Source organism: Xyrauchen texanus, chromosome 32 (genome assembly GCF_025860055.1).
Source record: "Xyrauchen texanus isolate HMW12.3.18 chromosome 32, RBS_HiC_50CHRs, whole genome shotgun sequence".
NCBI lineage: Eukaryota > Metazoa > Chordata > Actinopteri > Cypriniformes > Catostomidae > Xyrauchen > Xyrauchen texanus.
Genome location: NC_068307.1, coordinates 5,003,834 through 5,024,151, shown reverse-complemented (window position 1 = coordinate 5,024,151; position 20,318 = coordinate 5,003,834). Strand labels below are relative to the sequence as shown.

The 20,318-nt window shown below is 36.6% G+C and overlaps 1 protein-coding gene across 1 annotated transcript; it reads right to left on the bottom strand.

Annotated features, from left to right (window-relative positions):
- Window positions 1–5,479: 5,479 nt before the first annotated feature.
- On the bottom strand, window positions 5,480–19,626 carry dhrs3b (dehydrogenase/reductase (SDR family) member 3b). The gene is made up of 6 exons (XM_052101945.1): window positions 18,996–19,626; window positions 10,084–10,227; window positions 8,734–8,853; window positions 7,892–8,130; window positions 6,003–6,128; window positions 5,480–5,893 (listed from the first exon to the last, which is right to left on the bottom strand). Exons 1-6 carry the CDS (start codon window positions 19,188–19,190, stop codon window positions 5,809–5,811), a joined length of 909 nt encoding a protein of 302 aa, XP_051957905.1. The 5' UTR covers window positions 19,191–19,626; the 3' UTR covers window positions 5,480–5,808.
- Between the last annotated feature and the right edge of the window lie 692 nt (window positions 19,627–20,318).

Genomic DNA, 20,318 nt, shown 5'->3' with positions numbered 1-20,318 from the left:
GTGAAGCAATGCTACAGAATTATGCCTTAATTAATATACAATGACACTGTAAGAATTTTGCTCACTTCCAGGCGTCAAGAATGTTTGTGTTCCTAAGGTGAGCAAAACTCATACTGAATTCAGTAATTACTGAAATAACTGAATTATACACAATGTTTTTAGCTGGAATTTTAAAGACAGTTTGAAATAGGAATTGTATGTATACTATGATATACAGTGGTAGAATAGTCAGCTAGTCTATTTTATGTACAATGGCGGCCAAAGGTTTTGAATAATGTACAGAGTTTGCTCTTATGGAAAGAAATTGGTACTTTTATTCACCAAAGTGGCATTCAACTGATCATAATGTATAGTCAGGACATTAATAACATAAAAAATTACTATTAGAATTACTTCAACTACTTCAAAGAAATCCTAGCTGTCAGTTTGTCCAGATACTCAGGTGACATTTCACCCCACACTTCCTGTAGCACTTGCCATAGATGTTGCTGTCTTGTTGGGCACTTCTCAAGCACCTTACAGTCTGATCCCACAAAAGCTCAATGGGGTTAAGATCCATAACACTCTTTTCCAATTATCTGTTGTCCAATGTCTGCGTTTCTTTGCCCACTCTAACCTTTTCTTTATGTTTTTCTGTTTCAAAAGTATCTTTTTCTTTGCAATTCTTCCCATAAGGCTGCACCCCTGAGTCTTGTCTTTACTGTTGTACATGAAACTGGTGTTGAGCGGGTAGAATTCAATGAAGCTGTCAGCTGAGGACATGTGAAGCATCTATTTCGCAAACTAGAGACTCTGATGTACTTATCCTCTTGTTTAGTTGTACATCTGACCTTCCACATCTCTTTCTGTCCTTGTTAGAGCCAGTTGTCCTTTGTCTTTGAAGACTGTAGTGTACACCTTTGTATGAAATCTTCATTCAATTTCAAGCATTGTATAGCCTTCATTCCTAAAACAATGATTGTCTGATGAGTTTCTAGAGAAAGCTGTTTCTTTTTTTGCCATATTTGACCTAATATTGACATTAAACATGCCAGTCTATTGCATACTGTGGCAACTCAAAAACAAACACAAAGACAATGTTAAGCTTCATTTAATGAACCAAATAGCTTTCAGCTGTGTTTGATATAATGGCAAGTGATTTTATAGTACTAAATTAGCAATTTAGCGTGATGACTCAAGGATAAGTAGTTGGAGTGATGGCTGCTGTCTAGATTTGGTTGCAAATTACTTTTTCAAGTAGTGATGGTGCTGATTTTACATCAGTAATGCCTGATTATACTTATATGTGATCAGTTGAATGCCACTTTGGTGAATTAAAATACCAATTTCCTTCTGAAACAGCAAAATACATGATTCTAAACTTCTGGCTGCCAGTGTAAATTTAATATTGTAATACCAATGCATTACAATATGACTGTATTCGTTAACATTTTTAACTATTTTAGTTACCATGAACTTACAACAAACAATACTTTTACAGCATTTTTATTAATTTTGGTGAATGTTAATTCCAAAATATTCTGATACAAGAATTATGAACAAGCATGAACAATAGTATTTTTCTAAATTAATTTCAAAGGAATATTCCAGGTTCAATTCAAGTTCAGATCAATTGACAGAATTTGTGGCATAATGTTGGTTTCAACAAAAAATAATTTTCTTTAAAAAAAGCAATTATCAAGTTCACAATGAGGCACTTACAATGGAAGTGAATAGGGCCAATATTTGGAGGGTTTAAAGGCAGAAATGTAAAGCTTATAATTATATAAATGCACTTATATTAATTTAACTGTTAAAACTTAAAAAGTTAAAAAGTTATGAGGTTTCCGCATTACGTCATCATGGCAACGAAGTTGTAAAATTTGATATAACTTTAAACAGAAAAGCTTAGTTAATGATTTTATCACACTAAAATAATTTTAACACATGTATTATTTACATCTTGTGGGTATCATTTTTAAACGGTGAGTATGCTAACGTTTAAAGACTGGCCCAATTAACTTCCATTGTAAGTGCCTCACTGAACCCAGATTTTTTTTTTTATTATTTATTTTTTTATTTTAAAGGGATAGGCTGAAATGAATTTTTGTGGTAATCAATATTAAGCCACAAATGTCTGAGATGACTGTTGAGCTCTGTCCAGCTGTTTCTGAACACATTTTTTGCAAACCCCCCCAATAAACCTATCCAATCAAGGTCAGATGAACGTGAAACCATGGTAATTATACAGATCTTCTTAGACAAGACTGATTAGTCAGCTAGTCATACAGGGACCTCTGTCCTACTTACAAATATATAAAATTGCATGTAACAAATGTTTAAAGCTTGTAGTTTTCAGATGTTTGTCTAGATGATTTAATAAGATTTATGTTGTTTTATCTTATTCCATCATCCATGACATTGCCTTTTTAGAGTGCATTTTTAGGATTATTGTGGCTTTTTGAATTTCTTCATAAGCCCTCTTGATCTGTGAGCCAGGAAATACAGAATCAAAGAATCCATGGGATTACAGACAAATATGGAAAACAGATTCAGCAGAATAAAGTACTGCTGTCATAAATGCATAACCACAGACCTGCCACATTAAGATTCCCTCTCATGATTTCACAGGGATTGAGTTGATCGGAGACATCATGAACCATGTACAACAGCTCTGTATTTAATCATCAGTATTCTCACTCTGACTGTGGTGGTTTTTGAGGGCGCTCTGTGGGAGATGCACATATGAAGGGTAATTAATAGTAAGCAACGTGTTTTGTAAAGAATGTCTTGACTGTGTTTGGGAATTATAAATCATACAGGGATGAAAAGGTCATTTTATTTTGGTTCGTTTTGCTCAGTCACTCTGATCAAAGTCTGATCACTGATGATGTATTGCAAACATGGCCTTGTGTATTCAACTAGCTTTGTAAGCGAAAACTAGCTTTGTAAGCGAATATGAATAGTCAACTGTATGCGTTGTTTGTCCCTTTGGGCCTATTTACACATAGGGCTTTATTTTCCTGAGTGCGCAAAGAGTAGTACCACGCGCTATGACAGTGCGCAACGTCTTATCCAATTTGCGTACGAGCGCTAATTCTAAGTACAATTTTCATGCCAGCGCAAAGCGCATCTGGCCGTGGGTGGGAGTGTTTGCACTACTGTGGTAGTAGGCACTCAAACTGTGGGTTTGATGGTGGAACAATGTATGCAAGCGCAGCATAGTTCTAGCGGGAAGACGCAGCATCATCGTACCATTAGCTGGGGAATTCCCAGCCAATCACATGTAAGCCGTTGCTTTATAAGTCTGCTCACAATCTATCACATTGTTGTTTCAGTGTGCTAACACAGCAACCTCCACCACCCCACCACCACCAGTTGAGTCCTGTCTGCGAGTCTTCCTGATAGAAGTATTATTATTCTTGTATATTTACAATTGTATTCATGATTTCATTTTGACTAGTAATTTTCCACCAGTTGTCATAAATTGATTTAACTGTGTGAAGTCACTGCAAAAGAAGCCGGTGGAACAAGTTGGAGAGGGTAAAATGTTTGGATTTAAATTTATTGTTTTGGCCACTTCATTATTTTTTATTATATTTCATTTCATTTGAAGTGTAACTTGAATTTAGAAATATTTTTGGTTTAATATTTTTGTGTTTCAATAAATTAATAAACATTTTCAAAATCAAAATCGACCTGTAGAAGAGAAGTGTGTTCTGATACAATCACTGTATATACTTGCCATTAATGTGCAGGTAACTAAAGTGTAAACATGAGCTGAGAGAACTTTCACTTAAAGCTTTGATTTCAAAACAGTACCTTAAGGGAAGTAAATATGGTATAAATATAAAAAATATGTAAATATGCTACATGGGGCAAAGAGAGTGTTCAACAGAAACTCTCTCAAACTTTAGGATTATCCATTTACAAAGACTCGTTTATATGGCCACGTGTAAATGGAATGTGCATACCCAATCAGATAGCAATCCAATCAAGACAGATGAAGTGACTAAGGGCCCTATTTTAAGCATGCAAGCGCCAAGCACAGCGCAATGGCTTAACTCCTAAGCATAAAGTCAGTGGGAATGGCCATGAAGTTTTGTTATTTTCGTACAAGCATGTGCTAAGTCTAGGCGCAAGTGGGTTTTGGCCAAATTGCCCGCACAACATGCAAAAGGCTATTCAGTGTCTGCGTCCTATTATATAGTCCGTTCTCTCAAGCAAAGACAGCACATTCTTTAAACAAAGACAGCACATTCATAAGAAGTTGGTTGTCCGTTAATTAAGTCATTATTATTAATCATCTACTGACACACCAATTAAAGGAATATTTCGGGTTCAATAAAAGTTAAGCTCAATCGACAGCATTTGTGGCATAATGTTTTTTTTATCACAAAAATGAATTTCGACTCATTCCTCCTTTTCTTTAAAAAGGCAAAATTTTAGTTTATAGTGAGGTACTTACAATGGAAGTGAATTTTTTGGAGGGTTTAAAGGCATAGATATGAAGCTATTCATTTTATAAAAGCACTAACTTTAATTCTTCTGTTAAAACTTGTGTATTATTTGCACTGTAAAGTTGTTTATATTGTAATTTTTTTACAGTCGTTTTAGGATCTTAGAGTTTACAGCATTAAGTCGTCATGGCAATGAAGTTTTGAAACTGGATATAACTTTACACAGTAAAAGCAATAATTAAAAAAGATAAAAATAAGTGATTTTATCACATTAAAATCATGTTAACATGCATATTGTTTTGGACTTGTGGCAATACTTTTGAAACCCTATTCAATTCCATTGCCTCAATGTAATCTTAATGTTTGCTCTTTTTAAAGAAAAGGATGGGCAAGTGGAAATTAATTTTTGTGGTATCAACATGATATATGCCACAAATGCTGCCGACTGAGCTTAACTTATATTGAACCCAGAATTTTCCTTTAAAGAGCACAGCACTATACTTTTATTTAAAGCCATTTTTTGCAAGGCACATGTTTATTTTGTACATAATGGCACAGCATTAGTGAGATAGATTTGTGGTTAAATATTTCCAGCTTGCCATAAAAAAACTCCACATGGAATAACTGTGATTTTCCCTTCTCTCCCTGTAACTTTGTTCTCAGCACAAAGTACAAACTTTTGAAATTGCTGTTAAAGCCAAACATTCAACACAGAGTAAAAGAGCTTTTGCAGTAACTTGAGACCTGCTTTGAAAATAAACCAAACTCACTTTGTTGTATATTCTCTAAAGAGAGCAGAACAAGAGAAATGGCATAAACAGATATAACTTATTTAAGTTTTTCCCCACACACAGCCCTCTGAAGGGACACGCTGCTTGACTTCACCGCACATCTAGAGATATGCCTATTTATACCACACTTTTCCATCGTTTGAAGAAATACTGCTGAAATACCATTTGCAAAAGTAGCGGTGATCCCTCCAAAAACCTGATCTGATTTTTAAAACATACCAATAGAAGGCTTTTATCTTTAAAACAGCTTTTTATTCAGTTGCTAAATTTACAGTGACAGTAGTTAAAAGAGTTATCTTTTAAAACATTAAAGTACACATACAGTACAGTGGTGGCTTGAGGCTTTGTTTTGCCCATTCCGTGTTGGTCCAACAACACAAAACAGAGGTCAAAGGTGACCTGTAAGTGGTCCTGAAAATGAGGCACCAGAGTGTATCCCTTTGTCTTGTCTTTCCTTTACAAATTGCCTCAGGAAAACCCGAAGAGCTACATCATATTCACCAGAATTCCATTGTTGTTGTTCAACTTTAAAAGAGTTTGTTTGAAATGATGTAACACTTGTGCAGTCTTAAGGCCTCTCATGTCCGTCCCTTGAAAGTATTCATGCAGGTGTAGCTTCCTGAGAACTTATGGATTTCTTCTAGGGCACTTTGCGGTAGGACACTGTTCCATGGGTAAAAAAAAGTGATTTATGGAATGAATGAGGCATTCTTGAACACATTTGCTGAAATGCAATACAAAACTGTATGTTGTCGATGGAATCAGACCATACCTTTTGAGAATAACGAGCGCATGCATGGTCCATGGTAGGTAAACAAAGGCTGTATTGGTTCTGACAGCATCCACTGTTCTCTGGGCAACAACCTCCGGCTTTAGAGGGGGAAAGAGTTGGGGAAACCTGCAGAGCAAAAACCCAAGCATTAGTACAGTTAAATACAACTGTTTTTACTAAGCAATCTGTTGTTATTGTGTTTTTTTTTTAACCATGTACCATGGTATTACCATGATATTACCATGAAGTTGAACATGCGCAATGGTAATACCATATTTTTGGACATGTACCATAGTAATTACATATTTCTGTTTTGCACATATAATACCATGCTTTATTGATGTTACCATGGTATTATCAGTATTACCATGTTTTTTAGGACATGTACGATGGTAATACACATTTTTTGGACATGCACTTTATTTATACCATTTTGGACATACACCATGGTGATACCTTGCTTTTTGGGACATGCACCGTGGTATTTGCATGTTTTTTTGGACATGCACAATGGTAATACAGTGGTTTTTGGACATGCACCATGGTATTACTATGTTCGATTTTTTTGTCTTGGACATGTACCGTGGTAATACCATGTTTTATTTATTTTTTAGATATACCAAGGTATTACCATGTTTATTGGACATATACCATGGCAATCCCATGTTCATTTACACAGACCACGGTAATATGTTTTGGGACATGTACCATTGTAATACCTTTTTTTTATGTGCATGTACCATGGTAATACTATGCTTTTAAGATGTTACTATAGTATTACCAGAATTACAATATTTTTTGGGACATGTACCATGGTATCGCCTTTTTTTGTTTTCTATTTTGAGTATTACTGTTTTTTTTTCTTTATTACTGGTACTACTTTTTTTTATTTTTTTCATTTACCTTGGTATTACCATGTTTTTATTACATGTACCATTTTTTTTAATTTTGTTTTTACATGTACCAAAGTAATACAGTTTCTTTTGGACATATACCATGGTTAAGTCATGTTTTGTTTTTGTACATGTACCGTGGCAATACCATGTTTTTGTTTATGTATCAGGGTATTACCATGTTTTTTGGACATGTAACGTGGTCGTTATGGGCATACTTTGGAGTACCTCCGAGTACCATGTAAATAGCAAGGTATTTGAATATGGTAATCATTCAGTACTATGTTATTACCAATACCATATTTCATTACCAATACCGTACTGTACCATGGTACCGGCACTAGGGCTGGGATAAACGATTATTTTTTTAAATTGTTTCCTTTTAAATTAAAGAATTCCCATACTTTAGAGGAACGAGTGCATGCCGCCTTGCACTTCTGATAGTCTGAGGAGCCACTCGTGTTGCTACTACTTGTCGGCGCCGCCATCTTTGTTTTGGGTCCAACGACGAATCGACATCGACGCACTGTCCCAGCCCTAACCGGCACAATCTTTTTTCTTAGGGTAAACTATTACAACAAACACAGTCAACATGAAAAAAGTGTTTACAACCCATTTTAGTGTAATGTAAAATGTTTCCAATTGAAACGTGATATTCAGCGAGACAAAATGCTGGTCAGGATTTGATTTTATTCATCAGGATTTGATTGGATTGTGAGTTGTGTCTTTATGACTAGTGGGAAGAAGGGAGGAGATAAAAAATAAGAGAGCTTGGTGACATCAGCCGAGAAGGAAAGTAATTTCAGAGGCGGAGAAATTATTAGATTTTGATTTAAGATTGCACCGCTGAACCGTTCACAATAAGACATGATTTGAATGAAAGAATATAAACGTGCTTGAAATTCATGTTTACTTTCAGGCATAATAATACCTTTATTAATACTCTAAAAAAGTTGTGTTTTTCCATTGGCTTCTTCAACAAACACATCAACTCACCTGACTCTCATGCCTTGAAACATTTCAGTGTTGGTGTGGAATGGGAGGACAGTAGTACAGCCCACCCCAGGGCAGTCCAGCAGTCCCAGAGTAAGGCTCTCCATGAAGGCCAGTGAGGATGCTTTAGAGGTGCAGTAGTCTATTGCACCAGGGATGGGCGACAGAGACAGGATGGAGTTGACACACACAACATGGCCATTTTGGAGTTCCAACATGCGAGGCAGGAAGGCTTTTGTTGTCTGTGGACAAAATGGTTATTAAAAACCGAATTAAACCCAAGGAAGTGACAACTTTTAATTCAGAAAATTACATATAGAATGTTGCAACCACAAAATTAGCACTCGCCAAGTAAAAATTAGTTTTGGCGAGTAAAATAAAAATGATGCTCGCTTATGTTAAATCAAACATGTATGAAATGACTACTCAAGAAAACATTTGTCACAACTTGCATGTCTTCCATCAGTGGAACATTTACCATCAGATGTAGAGTTCAGATGCCTAAAATGTCTTCCCTCTAGAAGTACATGGCGACACATATGTGGAATATTCCTCGCTAAAATATGAGGAACACAATCATGGTTTATGTGGCAAGTGCGAAGTCTGATTCTGCAAGTGGCATGACAACCTGCACTATTAGCATGTCTAAATATTTATAGTCAACGGGACAATTTTCTTAATGCAAATAATAAAAAATAAAATTTCACAGCCAGTAACTGTTCTCAATTTACCCACTATTAACAGGTTTGGCAAAATGTAATTTTAGACTGTGGTTGCAAGGTCTGTTAAAAAATTGAAACGCCAAGATTTCAATCTGACCCTCCACAACCACACTATGTACTTACCCATAACTGTCCCATTGTATTGATATGTTGTGTCTTCAGAAGCGCATCATCATCACTGTCAAGCAAACTCTTCCCATGCACCACTGCAGCATTATTAACTAAAATGGTAACATCTCCAACCTACCATGAAAAAAAAAAAAAAACAGCAATGAGATATTCTTTCCACAAGAGTTTATTCATTGTCTTTCAGGACTAGTTAGTTCATATAACTCCACCATTCTGCTGGGGCTTTTCTAACATCGATATTTCAAATGAAGTGTAATCTCTACAAATATATACCTGTAATCTGTAACGTGTAACCTCTCTTTATATATACCCTAGCCTTTAAAGTCAATATGAAATGTCCTTCGCAACTTTCATTTGCATAATCTGACGTATTTCAGTGAAACAGGCTATTTAATGGAAATTGATTGGATTGTGAAAAGTGGGTGTTAGATACAAAATGCAGCCTGGAGGCTGGAGAGGAGAAGTTAACAAAGAAGGATTTGTGATGACAGCTGAAATGAAAACTTGCTTCAGAGGCAGACCAAGTTCCGAAGACAAACGTTTTAAAAATGTGTAATAAAATGCACTGATTAATCATGCGTAATAAGACATGTTAATGAAAGTCAACAGGGTCAATTTAGATTTCAGGTTGACTTTAAAGTACAGCTGTCAGAATTAACGCGTTAACGCATGCGATTAATTTAAGGAGTATTCTTGATCGCGATTAGCGCTTTACCTTTAATACAGCATAAACCAGCATAAATATTTGGAAGGGTGGAACCTTTTTTAATGTTTCTGCCCGGAGTCATTACATTGACGCACACACGCAACAGCACTTTCGTCTCAGTGATCAAATGATGGAGAAAGGAACTTTTTATTTGATGACAAAAAAGCCCAAATGGGACTTGTGATAGGAATCAAGTATTTTTCAGTCTATGTAGGGCACATTTTATATACCACAGATGCAGGTCAAGTCTTAACTATCACAAAAACGCAGAATGAGAGGTTTTTGTCTGCAAGCGCTTTTCATGTGGAGTTAAAAGCGGTGCTGACGCCCTAACGTGAATCATGAACGCAGCTTCACGATAGCTGTAACAAGGTGGATAGCCACAGTCTACCGGCTGATTAATATTGTGGAGGATGAGAGTTTAAGAGATTTAATGCCCATTTGCAAAGAAAATGCAACCTATGGTGAGATTAGTTCTTTCAATTAGTCAAACTCCCAATTAGACTTTGGGAAAAGTTTAATGTTACTTGAGTTGATGCTATTTTAGTGCATTTCTATCTTTATACTGTGGAAGGCTTTGTTTGGAAAATGTTAATAAAGCATTATATTATTACATGGAATAATTCTATAGGACATACCTTCTCTCTGACAACTTTGGCTTGCTTGTAAACTTCTTCCCTGTTTGCCACATCACAAACAAAGTAATGGCACTCCGTCCCCAAGAGGCCGATCTCTTCGCATGCCTCCTGAAGACATTTTTCTGTTCGACCCCACAGGATTAGCTGACAGAAGAAAGGGACCAAAGGTCAAGGATGGAAAACTCACAGGAAATGCACAGGCTTACAAAGCACAACACACAAAATACACTGTAATTATGTAAGTTGTCATAATGACAAAGAAATCATTCAATGTAATCTTTCTGAAAGCAAAAGCATAATACGCCACTGCGAAATGCGTATTTAGTGATGAATTAGTTCTCAGAGTATTCTCATGTTGTTCCATATGAGCCTCAAGCCTAAGCCATCATTCTGCCTAACATCTTTATTCATGCTGGAACAACATGAGTGAGTAAATGATAAAAGAATTTTAATTTTTGGGTGAACTATCCCTTTAAGGTCTTGAATATGGTTTATTAACTAGTAAACACAAGGATATGTGGCCTACATTTCATGCCAAAGTTTTGACACAGAAAATATGAGTCAGAAGCTATCTGAATTTCAAAATGTCCTTTTCGAATTAAAAACACATTTACTTGAAACTCTCTCTGAGGAATAGGAAGAATATGGCATTTCAAAGAAAGCTGTGCTTTACAGCCATTTTACCACAGGTGAGGAGTTTTGTTGTGCATGACACAAAGCATCAAGAGCAATATGATAAAACACATCAATGTTCAAGAAATAGTTACATTTATTAATCATACTACCGGTAATCAGAATAAACAATTCATCGACCAAGTAATATACTTTATTACCATAACTTTAGGCTGCTTTATGGTTGGCGAACTAAGCTGCAATTTGGCGCATGAAAGGCTGAAACATACTCTACCCAAGTACGTGAACGCAGACGGTTCTAGCAAAGCAAGCTCGATATTGTGCAAAATTGCATTCCAAAATGTGTCAGACCAGGTTGCATTCTCAATTCTGAAGACATTAGTGTGAACTGTCCGCTTCTATGGTGAGTTTTCTCTTTTAAGTCAACTACAGTCATGGCATGCAACGGTTTGAAGAGAATATTGCTGAGCAATTACGTTGAAGTCAATATAGTGATAGCCACTTACCTGAAAAACAACAAACCCAGTTTAATGGCTCAGACTTTTGAGGGTTTCTCTATCGTTCCCTTGAGTACTAGGGTTTGTTACTTGTGTAAAGTATTTTTCAGGCCTAATATGAAATATACAGTTACAGCTGTGCATTAATCTGCATTTTAAAATGTCCAATCAGAATTAAGTATCAGAAGATTCCATTTTAATCTTGAACTATGTTAGTTTTACCACAAACCTCATGGTTTAAGATTTTCCAAACTTTAGAAGGAAATATATATCACATCAATATATGAAAGTAGTTAGGGTATGGTAGGAACAGTGGATTCCCTTTCACTGATGGAACAGTGGGGCCATTTTTCATTGGCCGCAAATTGTTTGGAGAGGGATTAAGAGAGATGACTGTGTGAATGGATTGGCTGGGACAGAGAACATGGGGGCAGTGACTGGTCAATTAGATTTGTCAGTCTGAGGGGTCAAGGAAAGGTAATGAAATCAGGGATGCTGCCTCATCACGTCTCACAGACACATTCTTGTAGAGATTTCACAGCCTGCTGGGCATATGGGACCAGCCATTATCTGCTTCAGCAGCCTAATAATGTTGTGTTTGTGCATGTGTGTGTGTAGAGCTGTGAAGGTCTGGTTTAGCCAGATAAAGACTAGTGGAGAGCTAATGTTGTTGTATTTTATAATGATACAATCTTTTGTGCGAAAATCTTTTGATTGGAAAGTACAAATTTCATTTATGCCAAAAATTGCATATAAAGCAGTGTTTCCGGTCACTTCCGGGAAAATAGTCGAAAAATAAAAATGAAAATGGAAGCTGAAGCCACTGTGGCTCTTTTATAACTATAAATGTAATAAATTGATAAGTTTAGAGCGTGGACGCAAAACGTTCTAACGAACTTCATGTTTGCTAGCATTCACCAGCAAAACGTTATTTCTGGGAGCGAAAGTGTGTCAAAATGTTCTGGGAGGTAATAGTGGCAAACCATTTTGATGACAGGCTTTGGCATTTTAGAATAACCAGAGCAACATTTAAGATGCTATGCGATGATATTGATGACATCCTCTGAGCGAATTATGTGATTCACATTGGTATTCCTATATAAATTCTAATAGGAATATATTTGGTACCTGTTTTCACATGTCTTCTTTTCTTACTGAATAAAAGTAAGCATTAATTTTTTTAAGCACATTTTGGAAACTTTTTTTCACATCCAATAATTTTTTTTGCAATATCCCAAAACTTGCATTAAACACATGGATGGAAACCCAGCTAAAGAAGGAGAAACCATCATAAGATAGACTTAAGGCACTTAACTGATGGAAAATTTCATCAAAATGTTGGGGGGGACAATAAACATAACAATTCTCAAGAGCAATTTTTGAAGGGGTTTTTGTTGTTGCCCTGTTTGCATTTGTATTCTTTTATATCTGAACCAATTATTTTAAGAATATATCATTATATTATTTACAATACACATATTTTAATGATATTTTAGGGGGGGACAACCCTCAGATAGGGGGGTTAGCTGTACCCTCTACTAAAATGCCATTTTATTTGAGCCAAAAGATTGTGGTGTCAGCTACATATGCTTAAAGTGGCAATAAAACACCAGTATCTGGTTCAAGGTATTTACTCAGACTTGCTGGGTCTTGTCGTAATAGAAAAAACATAGTGTAAAATACTGAAGCATGCAGTAACCTTATTCACACTGCTGGCTGTTTGTTGTTAAAGAATGGAACACATTTACTTGTGAGATTATTTGCTATGGGTGCAATTGGCCCAATTATTTATTTATCTTTTCTTTGAGAAAGCAGCTGTGGAAATGTCCAACCTTTGAGCATGTTATGTGATTCTTGCAAGTAACCAGTTAGTCCTATATTGAAATGTGGAGACATTACTTGGGTCAATTACAAGGTTTTCCTAATGCAAAGGAACTCTATACTGTTTAAAGTCCTCAAACATTAGCCTCTAACTTTTATTGAAGCAAAATGTATTCTCTCCAGACAACAATGTCTTGTTTGCTGGCCTAATCAACCTTCAGTAATCTCTGTGGTGCCTATCAGTATTGTTTGCCAATGGCCTGATCTACAGGTGATTTCACCTCTTTGGTCTAATCGACTTTCTATTTAATAAACCAGCCCCATGTGTTTTTGCATGGGTCTGCTCTGTATGCATGGCCATTGAGGTAATCACTGGAAATAAAATGGGATTTCACAACAATCTAGATATTTCTGTTGGAGAACAAGAGCTCACTAGGTGGTCCACCATACAATCCCATTATGAGCTTCATCTGCACACATTAGCAAGTCTTATCACTCCGGTACTTAGTGGGACTGAGTGCACAACATTAACATATAATATGCTAATATGTGGAGTAAACAAACCATGCTTAATCCTGTCCTATGAGAACATGTATTGTTCTTCCTTAAAGGAATATTCTGGGTTCAATACAAGTTAAACTCAAACAACAGCATATGTGGCATATTGTTGATTACCACAAAAATTCATTTAGACTTGTTCCTTCTTTTCTTATAAAAAAAATAAATAATAAATAGCAAAAATTGATGATACAGTGAGGCACTTACAATTGAAGTGACTGGGGCCAATCCGTAAATGTTAAACGTAAACATTAAAATACTCGTGTTACGTGGAGGGGAAAATAAAAGTTCTAGGGGCTTGGATCAACATGAAGGTGAGTAAATTATGTCAGAATTTGTATTTTTGAATCAATGTATGATTCAGGTGGCTCTAACATCTGTTGACCTGTAGTCTTCCCACTTGCTTACTAAGTTATCCACTTTGCTCCCAATGGAATGGATCTGTATGTGAATGGAGGATTAGAGAGGGGGCACTGGGAGTTCAGGAGGCAATTGCCTGACGCTGTCTAATTAGTGTGGAGACAGAAGGGTCAGCCACAGGGCACTGCTCAGTTGGAGCTGTATGTCCCCTGCCACCCTCCCCCCAGTGCAAATACATAAAGAAAGCAATTTACATAGGGCTCACTTCCTTCACACTTCCTTAAGCCATCAGCCTCAAACCATGGGACCACATGGATAGTCACAGATGATGGGGCTTCAATAATTTCAACGGATTCTGCTTATCTTTTCCCATAGGTCAGTTGTTTCTCCTGGACTGCTAGGAGATTAAGGCCTAGTCCAAACTAATACGTTTTCGTTTGAAAATATTTTTCTCTCCGTTTTCGCCTTCCGTCCACACTGAGACGGCGTTTTTGTCTGCGAAAACTGAGCTTTTTGAAAACGCACTCCAAAGTGGATACATTTGAAAACTGTGTTTTGGCGTTGTAGTGTGGACTGTGAAAACGTATGCCTTCAAAGGCGAAGGGAAGTTTACTCGGAATTGGTGTCCGGTGACGGATAACGAGGACAATTGCGTTTCAGACCGTACATGCAATGGGGATTTTCCGCATGCGCAGTAACACAATTTAAGCATTTTCATACGTTTCAGTGTGGACGAGCAACTTTTGGAAAACGCTTGAAAACAGTGTGGACGGAGAGCGTTTTGAAATGAAAAGGCCTTTATCAAATATATCCAGATTAATGTAGATGTAGCCTAAATGGAGACTCCTAAAAACAAATGGAGACTCCTAGAAAAAGAATTCCCAGTAATTCAATTAACTTCAATTCAATTAAAAAAATGTATTGTCAACTTTGGCCATGTGACCAAACAAAATCGGAGTTTGTCTTTGGGAGAAACTCCAACAAAACTACATCTGTTAAGAAACGCACAATGTACACTAATGTGTACTTTAGCACATTTTTCCTTAGAAATCCTATATTTGCTGTGCATTATCACATTGAGAATAAATGGGTTCATCCAAAAGCTTTAAAAAAAAATATTTCAGAGGCTTTATATGGAGTTGGGATGAAAATAAGGTGCATTTCAAACTGTTCTGAGACCAGTGAAGACAGATCGTACACTGGAGGTGAAGCCATTCATTAAATAGGGAGCAAAGGAAGGGAGCATCCTACATTCCTAAATGCAGACCCCTCAAGTGCATTCAATCCAAACTTCCTATCAAATGTTCAGTTTCAAACTGCAGATGATGTTTGGACCACTCAACATGTTTGACAAGGAAATGACACTTCTGCCAAAGTGAGAGATTTAATTAAGCCATTTTATACTCCAGATAGGGACTGTAATGAAGTAAGCATTCATAGGAAAGATCAGACTAGAAAAGCAGGTCTCCTGCTAAGCACTTAGCCATGGTCAAAGCTGTTGGCACCAATAACTTCTTAGGACAGTGGCCTCTAGAAGATTTTCCAAAAGTAATACATTTTGTTAAAAGAAGGATATTTTCTAGAAAAACAACTGATCACTGGGCCACTCAACATGTTTGGCAGACATGGAACAATGGTTCATAGATCAGAATTTATAATATATAATTTTATTTGAACATGGCTGGGAGTGTTTGGATGATGCTGGCCATTACTTTGAATCAGAATGAATTATGTTAATTTCTGATGTAATGTCTGCAACGTCCCAAAAACATGAGTACACTCCTGGAAACATAATAAACAATTTGATTAAAAAACTCTGACTTTCTATAGTTTGGTAATATTTAAAATGTAGTTTAACTTTACTTAGTCTCACTGTCCACATATGTTGCCATCAATTTCTAAGAAAAACGATTTACTCTAGAAAATTATTGATTTCATGGCTGTTTATTAGGTGTTACTAGTTACAAATATAAAAGGAATAGGAAAAATGCACACAACAGTCACACCCAGGTTACAGGAAATTTAAGCAGACACCATCACATTATTTTATGTTAACGTATGTATGCATCATAGTACTACTTTGGTTCTGCCTTTTAGTTTCATTAAAAATCATTGTACAACAGCATCCTGTAATACAGTAAAGAAATGGCAATGTTACAGTAATGAGAATCATCATTAAAACATTGGGAATAGTCAAAGTAAAACATTCAGACATTTTGCGGTAATGAGAATTTGGAGGTAAAATTAGCAAAATTGTCCAGAAATAATGTCACAATACAAACATTAATGGTCCTATATGTAGGCTTTGTTGTTTCTTTATGCAAAATACAATTTCATACTTTTTTGTTTTTGTATTGATTTGTGGTTAAATATGACCAGGAGGACATTTTCTCGACAGGTTTCATGAGAATCATCCCTGTTAGTGTCAACAGTCAACTTAATTGTGTCTACTGTAGTTACATTTCTCCTAAAAATCACAATTTTAGTTTTAAGTTGATACTTCAATGAAACACAACTGAGACCTCCTGAGCTATGAAAGAGCAATGTCTGTGCAACATAATTTTCTACTGGGTTCTTTATCTTTAATAATGGAGTGACTCTTGAAAGGACGGTTTAGGGCTTGGTTAGTGGCCGATGACATAACTGATGCAAAATATTTTTTGTATTGAATTACCAGGCATTGGTGACCTCTTGCACTTCACAATAACAGCCTACATTCTCTAAAATTACAACTACAGTGAAGGGCAACCCCCACTTAGTCAAGTTAACTACGAGTCTGTATTCTGAGAGTGCATTTATGGTTCATGTCTCAACATCTTTAACATTCTTTAAGAATGTGGTAACTGTTAATACAGCCATTGCAAGTGCTGTTTCCAAAGCCTTCACACCTTGACAATGGCAAACAACAGGGTGTTGACAAGCACGGTGGCTTCCTTTAACATACTGCTGCAAAGCTCTAAAAAAAGAGCTGCTTCTTTCAAAGACCTTTGCCCTGGGATTACGTAATAGGTGAATTGTGTCAGTGAGTATTCAGGGATCTAAGGTCTCCTTGTTGTTTGCAGTGTGAGGTTTGCTCTGCAATTTTTACAATGGGTTTTATTTGGCCCCATACACACAAGCTTCTCTGAAGGAAAATGTGTGTAAATCCAAGTAACACTGCTTAGCATCAGGGCCCAGTCACTGTGGTTACACAAGTTATTAAGCTCTGTTTATTACAGTTGGGGCACTGGGGCTATTTATAATGCAATGTCTAGGGTGGGTGAGGCAACTGAGGCATTTCTTCCCAGCTGTTGACTTTCATTAGATTGTATTTAACAATCTGAGTGTTGAGACACAAGAAAATTACACTACTGCCAAAGTGAGAGATTTAATTAAGCCATTTTATACTCCAGATAGGGACTGTAATGAAGTAAACATTCATAGGAAAGGTCAGACTAGAAAAGCAGGTCTGCTGCTAAGCACTTAGCAAGGGTCAAAGTTGTTGGCACCAATAACTTCTTGGGTCAGTGGCCTCTCTAAAGAAGATTTGCCAAAAGTAATAACTTTTGATAAAAGAAGGATATTTTCTACAAAAATAACTGATCACTAGTTGACCCAGTTTGCTGTATAAGTTGAACCCGACTTTGGATTGTAGCTCTAAATATTGATTTGTCTGTTGACCACAAGGTCATGACCTACAGTATGCCTTGACTAATGAGACCTATGCACTGTTGAAACAATGGCTTTATGAACAGGGCATGCAATGTCTCTAGGGAGAAAAGTAGCCCATAGAAAGTTACATTTTGTGTGAGACAAAACAAATAATGTTTGACAAGGTATGCAATGATAAAAATTACCATCTTAACAACAGTCTCCTTTAAAAATACCAAAGTGTTAGTCATTGACACAAAGTTGTTACATAGTTATTATAACTATGTTGTGACTTGGCATAAGCCACCAATGCCATCAAATGTTTTAACTTCTTATACTGTTTAAAGATGATGCATGGTCGTAACAATACCTGTTTTGGTAGTCATGGCATTTTTCCCCCCTTCTGCACACCTGCCATCGATGTGTGTTTATTAAAGGAATATTCCGAATTCGATACAAATTAAGCTCAATTGACAGCAATTGTGGCCTAATTACCACAAAAATGTATTTCCACTTGTCCATCCTTTTCTTAAAAAAAAAATACATGAATAAATCAACTTCTTGGTTACAGTGAGGCACTTACAATGGAAGTGAATAAGGCCAATCTGTAAATGTTAAAGTAGTATGGTCAAGCGAAAAGAGGAGATTTTGGTGTAGTAAAATCGCTTACTAACCTTTTCAGTGTACATTTATTTAACCCTAAAACTACTGTTAAAAAAACGACGATTTAAACAGCTTTACAGCTCACATAATAGCTAAACAAGTGTTACCTGTTGAATAAATGAAAGTGCTTTTATAAAATTATAAGCTTCACATTTCTGCAGTTAAACACTCCAAAAAATTTTCCCCATTGACTTCCATTGTAGGCTAAGTGCCTCACTGTAACCTCGATTTGTAACCTTTTTCTTTTTTCTTATTTTATTATATATATATATATATATATATATATATATATATATATATATATATATATATATATATATATTTTTTTTTTTTTTAAGAAAAGGAGGAACGAGTACAAATCATCATTGAGCCACAAATGCGGTTCCTTTAAAAGATAAAATAAACAATAAAAATAAAATAAATTGTGAAAGGAGACTGTTGTGATTGTTGTCTATGCCAATAATACATAATTTAGTTTATATGAACATTCTGACATCGAAGTTATATTTGTATAATGCCAGTTAGTGTGTAAAGTGTTGCATCTTTAAAAACCACAATGTCTCACCTATGATTAACAAAAGATAGAGAAAGAACCAGAAAGACAGAGAGAAGGAGAGAGGGAGACCACCTGGTAGCTATACAAAGTGTTGTGACAAGAAACCTGACTGAAATGACGTGCAGGAACTATTTATAGAGTTAAAATAGAGGGTGAGCTAAAATATCAGGCTGCAAAATATTATTAATGTTTACCTTTTTAGCCCCGCGCTTGGCGAACTCCCTGGCCAGGTGACGGCCGATGCCCCGTCCGCCACCCGTGATGAGGACCACATCTCCGGTCAAATCTCTTCGCTTGCTCGGCAAGAACCAGCACACGGTCGCCCTGACAACATGGTACAGTATCTGAATAGGTAAGAGCACCACGGAGCCCAGTGCCTTCAGATCCATTTCACTCAAGACGTTCCTGCGTCTCAGTATCCGCTTATCTCAGTTCGCCGGACTAATTGAATCCTTGCTCGGAGAGATCACGTTTCCTAAAAGTGGATATGGCAATTCGCCTTCGCCTTGTACAACACTGACGCACACTAAATACAGTAAAAGGCATCTAACATATAACCTTTATATTCCACGGAAGCCTGAACATAAACTCATCATCCAAGGAGCTCTTGTTGCGGCAAGTGTGCGCTGCTTCTACGTCCTTTCGCTCCTGACAGCGGCCAGTATACAACTATGACGAAACGCCGAAACTGATAGGGGTTATAAAGAGACCATTTATCTTGATTGACAGCTGGAGGTCTGACACTATAGCATTATCAAGCGTTGCCGTGAGGGTTTGTTTATGACGGCATATGTCCCCTCCCCCAGGAGCGGTGCCACAGGCAATTTTCGCCGGCTTTTCAACCTGTAGTTACTTTGCAAAGGGGCCGTTCACAACGAAATCGTCCTGAATAAGCTAGACGCAGCGCCACGAATGCAGGTGTCTCGAGACGCTGTCTTAACAGTTGGAGTTCTTTTTTAACTTGACTCGACGTTGAAGCGCTTTATTCGCACATAACACGGTTTCAGGTCACAAGTGTCAACATGGCAGAGGAAAGCTCTGAACCGGTTTGACAAGACACAATTAGGCCACCAGAAAATAGCCTAAATATCAAGTGTCATATAGGGCTCCTTAGCAAAGCGACATTTATGACCTTAATGTTGTTTGTTTGGTATAAAATGTTTATTATAGTGTACTGCCGTAATCAGTGTAGATATATTGAATAAGAATGATCTAGTTTGTCAGAGTACTTTAATATATATTTTGAAATAAAAAACTATGATCGACTGGTCCAAAACCTGATACTGGGTGCTCATGGTCATGGAAAATGTGGACTTAACAGGGATTTTTAAAATTGTGAGTTCAAGGCCTGGAAAAGTTACTACAGTGTAAATTCTCTGTAACAGATTTATTTACATCTTTATCTCTGAGGTTGAAAAATGCTGTACTACAAATATTGGAGATGTGATATTCAAATGATAGATTGCTACCAAACATGACACCCAAGTTATTCACTGTAGAAGATGATGTAACAGTAC